At 33.3% G+C, this 9768-nt stretch overlaps 1 protein-coding gene across 1 annotated transcript in view; it reads right to left on the reverse strand.

Annotated features, from left to right (window-relative positions):
- Nucleotides 1-9539, reverse strand: part of LOC119668555 (polyhomeotic-proximal chromatin protein) — a 49226-nt gene extending 39687 nt beyond the window's left edge. The window contains 6 exon segments of the mRNA XM_038078107.1: nucleotides 3590-3886; nucleotides 3964-5216; nucleotides 5315-5726; nucleotides 5797-6448; nucleotides 6503-7388; nucleotides 8942-9539. Of these exon segments, the coding sequence (XP_037934035.1) occupies nucleotides 3590-3886; nucleotides 3964-5216; nucleotides 5315-5726; nucleotides 5797-6448; nucleotides 6503-7388; nucleotides 8942-8976 (3535 nt within the window). The 5' untranslated portion in view covers nucleotides 8977-9539.
- Between the last annotated feature and the right edge of the window lie 229 nt (nucleotides 9540-9768).

Below are 9768 nucleotides of genomic sequence, written 5' to 3' on the forward strand. Positions count from 1 at the left end.
AATAATAGGCACGCTTTTTCGTATAAAACAATGTATATGAGAACACAAAATCAAATATATCATATTTGTGTTACGAAAAAATAGAGTAACTATTTAGTCGATTTAAGAAAAAAACGAGGTGCCGATATTAGCTCTGATTACCACCTACTAGTTGGCAAAATACTAGTCAACCCAATAAGAATTCAGAAGTCGAGTAGCTGTAGCGGAATCAAATACAAGTTCTTTAAATTGAAAACACAAAATATAAAGCAAAATTTTTCACGACAACCTAAATCCCCAACATTGCTGAAACAACATAAAAACGGCTATTAATGAAACCTGCATAGAAACCTTAGGTAGAGCTTCAAATAATAACAGAGACAATTTCATCTCAGCACAAACCTGGATAACGATAGAACAATGAGCAAAACTTAAACATAGGATAAATACCATAAAGAAGCCTAATGATCGAAAGGGAACGCAAACGGAATACATGCATCTGGACAAACGTGTCAAAAGGCAATTCGGGACGATAAGAAAAAATTCTCTAACAATATGGTAAATAAAGCGGAAAATGCAGCGTTATCAAATAATATGAAGAATCTCTTTGATATAACAAAGAAACTAACAGGCGAAAGGGTCAAAAGAACCCTCCCTGTCGAGAATCTCTCTAATGGGCTTTTGAAAAACGTAAATGATCAGCTAAACCGATGGCGTCAACATTTTATTCAAATATTGAACCTAGAACGTGAAGGTAAAATGACAAAGTAAATGAATTACCGATTAGGGTTGATCTTCCCTCAAAAAGAGAAGTAACCAATGGAATAAAATTGTTGAAAATCGGAAAAGCTGCAGGTTTTGATAATATTCTGACCGAAGCGCTGAAAATTGATTTGCAACTAGCAACTCTTCATGGCATTGTAATTAAACTACCCAAGAAAGGAGAACTAAGTGACTGTAATAACTGGCGCGGCATTACGGTTTAAAGTTCTGAAAATATTTATGAAAGTTATACTTTAAAGAATGTTAAAAGTTGGTGAAGTACTACTACGACCAGAGAAAGCGGGTTTCAGAAGCGGAAGATTCTGTGTTGACCATATTAACAGTCTTAGAATAATCATAGAACAATCAATAGAGATGCGATCCCCCCTTTATCTGCTTTTTATCGATTTTGAAAAAAAACGTTTGACTCGTTAAATAGAAATTGCATATGGGCAGAGTTAAAAAATATTGGTGTTCCGGCTAAAACAGTCTCCGTAATTGCAAAAAGCTACGATCAATTTAAGTGCTCAGTTTTACACGACAACAAACTGTCTGAGACTTTTTGTACAATTTCTGGCGTACGTCAAGGATGCGTCCTTTCCCCACTGCTATTTCTATGTGTTCTTGACGCAGTGGCCAGTAGAACAAATAAAGGATAGGTACGAGGTATTATATGGAACCCACTGTCACTGAACACTAGGCTCGAGTGTGTAGACTATGCTGACGACAAATGCGAGTTGTCACATCGGCTTGGTAATAGAAACTTAATGCCTTGTCTTTAGAGTCCTGCAAAGTCGGACTGAAAATCAATGCACAAAAAACAAAAGAAGTCAGAATAAACAATCGAATTGACGAACTTTTGAAATTGGAAACGGAGACCATTGAGCGCGTAAATGAATTCCAGTATCTAGAGAATATTGTGTCTGAAAATGGAGGTACAGCGCAAGATGTGATAAGTAGAATAAAGATAGCCCTTGGTGCTTTTACAAGGCTTCGTAAAGTGTGAAGCTCCAATACCAATAGTTTACGAACAAAAATAAAAATCTTTAAAGCTTGCGTTCTTTCATTTCTCTAAGTTTGCGAAACCTGGTTTTTAACGGAAAACCTATAAGCTGAGAGTATTTGTCAACCGATGTCTCCGCAAAATTTTGCGTATTTTCTGGCGAAACAGAATATCAAATCCAGACCTTTGGACTAGAACAAATGTAAAAGATGTCAACCTTGAAATTCGCAAAAGAATATTTGGATGGATCGAGCATACATTTCGAAAGGCTTCTACCGAAATTTATCAGCAGGCGTTGATATACAACCTACAAGTTAGCAGAGGAAGAGGTCGTCCAAAAACAACATGGAGAAAGTCAACGTTAAAAATACCGTTTTGCAGCCCCTAGGAAGAAGAATAAGTAACATTCCTGATATAAAGGACGTAGCGTTGCGGCGCAAAAGGTGGAACCGACTTATAGACAGCCTATGCGCAGCATAAAAGGCTACTCGACGTCGAGCAAGGGTCATTATAATTGTTATTGTAGAGATGTCGGACCAAGACACTAATTCGTTTCACGGAAAGGAAATATATTTGCCTATTTTGGGATTGTCTGAAATATGCGTTTGCATATTTTTAACATAGTGGAACAAATTTAATATATTAAATAGAGATCTGTATTAAACGTATAATTCAGTTTCTAAAAAACTTATTCAAATCTTCAAAGTGATATGTATAAATAAGATTAATATAGAACTTTTTTGTAATATTGTGTTGTAAATTCAAATAGAAAATGTAAATGAAGATAGTTAAAAATTGAAAAGTTAGAGGAAAAGGAAAGAGGACTGAAAAGTGGATGGAACGAAGAAAAAAGTTAAGCGTACTATTTTTTAAGTGTGAAAGTAAAAAAAAATCGAAGTCAAATATTAATATGTTTCAATATATTTTATAACTCAAATAAAATTATAAAGGGAAACAATTTTTTGCAACGCTGTATATACAAAAGTTAACCACCACATATAAATAAAAGTATTTCGTTATTTTATTGCTACCAGCATCACTAAACCTATGTTTTGGTTTCATTCTGAAGTAAAATTTTAATTATATTTAAAAAAGTAAAAGTATAAGAGATTGTTTTCATAACTTTTAGAACGTTTCGTTAAAAACGACAAAATCCTTGCATGATCCTAAAAAAATTTTTTAAGAATTTCTGTAATCTATAAAAATTGTGCGATAAATTTGAGTGTGCGTAAAACAGGAAATTATAATATAATGTGATTTTGCATAAATTTTATTAAAATTCATGTAAAAATATTGTCAGTCCTAGAACCTGTATAAAAAATTACTATTTGAATTTCCTGGCATATCTACTTATCATTCAATTTTTTTTTTAATTTGCCTAGAAGCAAGATAAGCACATTGGCAAGAACTATCTCCATTGCGGGAAAAAAGATCATCTCCGCTCTTGAAACTTTTCAAACTCACGCCTAATTGCCACATACCATTTCGGATAATTATTGTCAATAATGACATGGTAAATATCAACAGATTCCTGCAGGAATGTTTTGATATTCCTACCTATAGATTATCTCGTATTTTAGTGCAAAAGCGTACTAGTGAGGGGTATTAATATCAAAAATACTAATTTAACATATAAAACAGCTGCTAATGTTAGATTGTGTCACAATACTTGTTTTTTTTTTTAATGTTGGGATTGCATGTTAAAAGCACACACATATTGTTGAATATGAAAGAGTAGGTATGAATATAAAGGGGTGGGCGACCGAAGCTCACAGGGAGCAGAGTCACCAAGTAAATAAAAAAAATAAAAGCAAGAAAAATAAGTCGATATTTTCATAAACATACTTGGTGGTTCATCACTAGTATCGTTATCTGTGTAACGTTGTCGTGTTGTTGGAAATGGCTCACTTGCCTCCTGAATAACGAAACCATCAATGACATGGGTAAGGACGTTTGGTTTAATCATTGCTTTAGGCAAATCCTTTGCGATTATTGGACCAGCTGTCTTAGATGGCGCTGTACTATTTGTAATATTATTGACGCATTTGTTGTTACTAAAGCAATTTTCATCAAGAGATGAAGGAATTACACTGGCTTTTTCACAGTTTTCACTCGGATTTATTTTATCTTCTCGGCCGACTGCTAAATAAATTAATTATTAGTAAGCTAGTAAAAAATTACAAAGTTTGATTGCTTACTTAACAATATTTTTTACTTACTATTAGATTTAGTTTGTGACACACTTGATTGTTGTATTATCGGTGTATTCGTTTCATCTAACTGATGAATGTTCTGTTGTACGGAAGCTTGAATTGTATCCATTAAAATTTCGGCATTTAATGTAACATTTGCTGCTGTTGTATCAGAAACAGAATTAGTTGTGGTGTGAGGTTCCGGGTTTTGAAGAGGTGAGGATGTCACTATCGTTGTTCCTAATATAACTTTTGTGTTTAAGTCCTTACTTTCAGTACTATTACTAGAAGCAGAAGAAACAGTTATACCACGACTGATATCAGCTGCGTGCTGTAAAGGTAATGGTGAATGAATCGCTTTTTGTTGCTGATTAAGATCATTAATATTTTTTTGAGGCGTGGAGGGTTGTGAATTAATATTGCAATTTGGTGAAGAAATTGCGTTTGTAACTGTCGATGAATTTGAAGTTTGATGAGAATGACTCAATTGTGCAGAGGCCGCCGCGTTCATCATGGATGTCATTGCTAGAATAGGATTTTGAGCAGAAGCAGACCTCGTTTGTGATAGTGTTTGTGTTGTATTTTGCGATGTAGGTGTTGGTGGAACAATTTGATGTGCTATTTGTTGTTGTTGCGATACAGCTATAGTCGCCGCAACTAAGTTCTGCTGCTGTTGTATTTGTGGATTTTGATTAAGGCCTACTGTACTTGTTACTAGTGGACCAGATTGATTTGTTATAGTAACTACGGATGTAGTTGTAGGTGCAGTTGTCGTTTTGGTTTGAAAGTTTACATGTTGCTGTAAAGCAGCTGCAGTAGAGGATGCAATACTGGCAGGGGTTGAAGATGAGACTGAGAGTGGCACAGCTGTTATTTGCTGCTGTGGAGATTGTTGTACGACGATTTGATGGATTATGTTTTGTTGTTGCTGCTGATCACGATGTTGTTGTATCTGTTGTTGCTGCATTATCTGACTTTGTAATTGGCTTTGTTGCTGTTGTTGAGATAAAAATGTTTGGGGTGCAACTTGAAGATGAATTTGTTGCGTTTGTGGCTGCTGTTGTAACTGTTGGTGTTGCAACTGTTGTTGTTGTTGATGCTGTATTTGTGCAATTTGTTGTTGTAATAATTGCTGCTGCAGCAACACTTGTTGTTGCTGCTGTTTTTGAATTTGTTGAAGTTGTATTTGTTGTTGCTGTTTATCTACATGAGTTGTAGGAGCTTGTATTGTTTGACCATTTTGTATAGTTAAAGGGGTGCCAGCACTCATAACCACCATTCTAGCATAAAAATTATATATAAAATTGTTGTTTTGAGTTTACCTTTTTAACTATATTTATATTATCTGGAAAAATTTTTATTTTGATTTCCCACTTACTTATTTCCTGTCACAACTTGATGCATGGTAGGTTGTTGAGCGATAGCGGTTGGTAATTGTTGTTGCAGGCTACTTGCAGTACCAGAACTTACTGACTGCGCTTTATGTTGTAGTTGTCCATTTTCAGTCTTCAATGTTGGCATTGCAGGACGCACAGGTTGATGTTTATTACGCAATTTATGCTTAATTAAGTTTTGATTTTGAGCGGTTTGTGTAGAAACAGAACTAGCTGGTCGTATTTGAGCCCCACCTTGTGCCAATATCTGAGAAGAACGTTGTTGCGCAACTTGTAACTGAGAACCAACAGTCTGCTGTGGTTGTACTTGATGGTTTTGTTGTTTTTGAGAAATATTGTCAATTGGTCCACGTGCTTTAGTAGGTGTTTGAGTCACATTACACTGCAGTGATATTTCTAATAAAACAATATATGTTTATACAAATGTATTTATCGAACATCATACAATATTGCAAAATATACTTACGGCTTGGTTGTTGTGCTTGTAACGTCTGATGGGGAGCAGGTTGTTGTATAAACATTCCATGAGTGCCGTCAGGTTGTGTACCTCGTATAATAATAGAGTTTTGGGTTAAATGTTGCAATCCATTTGTCCAAAATGGTACACTCTGTAAAAAAGGGGCAGATATTTGCATTTGTTGTGGAGTTCCAGTAGCGCTTTGTAATGGGCTTATAATTTGTGTAGCTGTTGGCATTGCAGACTGAGATACCTGAACGCATTGTTGACTTGATTGTTGTTGTTGCTGTTGTGCAACTGCTGAAACACCTCCAGTACCAGACGCTGACTGAACTGTATTCGTAGTTGTAGTTACTTTTTGTACAACTTTCTGTTGCAAATTTTTTTGTGCTTCTGAGTTTACTTTAGCGTTTTGTTGTTGCTGTTGTGCATTTGCAGCAACTGCTGCATAGTTTTGCAATAAACTTTGTTGTTGTTGAGGTGATTGTGATATGACATTGACGGGCGAAAATAATAATGTTTGCGGTGATTGACTAGAAGGAATAGCGTAAGTACCACTGGGAAAACCTGCATTTGTTCCAAGCATCGGTTTTGTGTTTGAGGCAGTAGCAGTTATCATCTGAGGTGTACCTCCTTGAAATGGTTTACTGGCTGTGATGACCTATTTTGAATATATATTTTAAAAATAACATACTTGTACACATAGTGATATTACCTGTATTTGTTGTTGTCCAAGTCCAGTTGAGTGTATGAGATTACCGGGGACGATCATCTGTGGCTGATAAATAAAACCAGAATTGATGGGAGTAGGCGGTTGCATTAATTGTACAGTACGGCCTTGACTCCAATCGGCAGGAACCTGGCCTGTTGTAGCTAACTGCATAGAAGGCATAGCGCTTATTGTCGTTGAATGCTGCTGCATGGTAGCAACAGAAGCGCCTGCACTAGTTGGTGTTTGGTGAGTACCAGAACTGGCTGACGTGCCTGTACTAGTATCAGCTAATTGCATTTGCATTTGTTGTAACTGGCCCTGAGAATGATCCATAATGGCAGTATGCTTAATTTCTCCCGATGATGCGGTTCCACTGCTTAATTGATGCGCAGTAGTTGTATGTGTTGGAAATTCTTGTTTAACTTGAATTGCAGCAAAAGTTGATCCATGTTGTAATTGTAGCTGTTGTAATTGCTGTATTTGTTCTGGAGAGAACTGCAGAGACACAGTCGATGGTGTTATTTGTTGAACAGGACTTTGTGATTTTTCCATTACGAAATTTTTTTGTACAGCGGAAATTATTGATGAAACTGATGTATTTCCTAAAATATTATTACAACTATTAATTCCAGGATGTGGAGGACTAGCAAAATCGTACTTTTCGTCAAATGTTATTCCAGCCTTTTGTGCCAAAGTTTCAAGACACTTCAACGGACGATCGTTGTTTTTTATTATGCTAGATTCTTGATGCTGTTTTAAGGCTTTCGATACACTTTCAGTTTCTTGTTGATCCGATTTGATTTTAATTATTCTAATATTAGTATTGTCCTTTAGAGGCTGAGCCAAGTGCGAATTAGAAGATGTTGGGTTATCAATAACAATATCTGTTCTATAAATTAATTGTAATGTAAAAGCTTATTATTTTTATACCAACTTATTTGATATTATTTAAAGAACTGAAAATAATTAAAAATTTATGAAACTCGTTAATTGAAAGGACTACATAACAGTTTAATGTACTAAAACAATTATATTTAACTACTGAAATACTGATCAAGATCCTAATATTACACACAATTAGAAATCTTCTACCATCGTTGACATGGTTACAATATATTATAGTTATTAAGACATTACGTGTAACATGTGAAAATTTTTTTTAAAGTAAAAAAATTTGCACCATTGTTAATAAATGAGAAATGTTTAATTTATATCATCAAAGTTGTAGAACTTTTTTATTGTAATCAATATTTTAAAAAACTACAATACATAATGTTATTTCCTCGGACCATAAAATAGTAGAACTGTTATTAATAACATGTATTCTCCAAAAATAAACACTTTTTCTTAACAAATAAAATAATATAGTATATGTATTCACAAATTTTTAAAATTAACAAAACCAAATGTAATATTTCCGACTAATAATGGAAACTGAAGCTAAACAATATATGCGGAAATCACCATGGCAACATTAGGTGCCGCAGTGTGAGAACCATCGTATTAAAAAGCGGACGATAATACAATAAATCAAAATAAACATTGTTAATTACGGGTTAAGCTCTCTCTCGTCGCTTTTGCTAACTTACTTTTCTGCAAAGTGATATTTATTTCCTTTTCTTAAAAAATACGGAACAATTTAAGCGTCAACACTAGAAACTAATACGAAGTTAATCACTAAAAATATTAAAATCATAATGAAATCGTATATAAAATTTTTCGTTATGCAGAAAATCAACATATTTTATGTGTGTAAGAACAACACAACACTATACATATAGAAAGAGGGATAAAAGTATTTATTAAACACCTGAATATTTGTAGTGTCTGAAAATAAAATAGTGAACAATAAAATAGTATACACAAGGCGTCCGATTGAGTAGAGAAAATATCTGCATTCTGAGAGTAAAGATAATAGAGATGCCAGATTAAATTTTTTAATAAAAAATTAAAACTACCAAGCAATGTTTTTCTATTAACCAGTTTCATCAATGTACATTCTATAAAAAAACAAAATATATAAAATGGGAGATATTGATAAAAAAAAACCGCAAGTAATTCTAAATACTTTAAGTCTACCATCATTACAATTGCCAATCATTTTTTTAACAGCAAACATTAAGGCATGATTTATTTAATATATGAAGCCATTACATTTTTCGCTTTCCTATTATTAGATTTGTAATTATAGTTCTGAGTTATTAAATTTATATATGTAAAATAACGTAAGATACAGACAATATTGTTTTTATTGTTAAGAAATGGAATATATTAAAGTAATTTAATTACTTTAAAAATTGTGTGCCTATAAATTGATACGAACAGCAACACCAAACGCCACCAACACAAATTGAACTCACATACACAATATACGAACATAAAATAGCAAAGCTAGCAGAACAAATGTATCCAAGAAATTTAAAAATTATCAAAAAAAAATACCTTTTTGAAATAAACTTTAAAGCATGAGGATCCATTGTTTAAAGTAAAATCAAATTGAACAAAATTAAAAGTTCACATACAGCATAATGGCATACGTTATTTATGTACACAAAAACCAAACAATAATTGTTCAACATAAAAAGTAAGGAACGCACTTAATAATTATGTAGATTATTTTTGTTAAGGCCAAGCACCTGTGAAAACTTTACCAAGATTTTTATACACTTGTACGAAACATAACACAAAAATCAGAAATTATCATATTTTAAGAATGCACTAATAACTATTTTAAATTTAATTTTCATGCTTTAATCTCCACTTCCTTATTCCGCACGAACACCAAACTCTTTACCGAACTGATTTGTACTGTTTATTAATGTCAATACCTTTCATATAGAATATGGAATACAAGAGCAATACTTTGTATGCGTGTATGAAATAGAGAAATACAGAAATGGTTATCTCTTTCGTGTATATGATAAGAATTTAGTTGAGCGATGGAGTAATTAATGTTACCCTCACTCGAAAAAAAAAATGCAAAAAAATTTAACTGGGATCAGGCATATTTGCTTTGATACCATCTAACACCGTTCAAATGGTTATAAGAGATAATTTTCTTTATTACATTCTTATTTCTGTTTGACAAACCATTTATCGCAAAGAGTTTTTAGACGATAGCAACGAAAACCGGTTGCTATCGATTATTGATTGAATTCTGTGTAACACATTGGTTGAATTCTGTTTTTGCTTAGAATATTCATTAAGCTAAATCGCAATATTAAAAAATATAATAATAAAATTTAAAAACAAGCAAAACAAAAAATCTC

The sequence above is a fragment of the Teleopsis dalmanni genome, chromosome 1, assembly GCF_002237135.1.
Source record: "Teleopsis dalmanni isolate 2A chromosome 1, ASM223713v2, whole genome shotgun sequence".
In the NCBI taxonomy this organism is placed as follows: domain Eukaryota; kingdom Metazoa; phylum Arthropoda; class Insecta; order Diptera; family Diopsidae; genus Teleopsis; species Teleopsis dalmanni.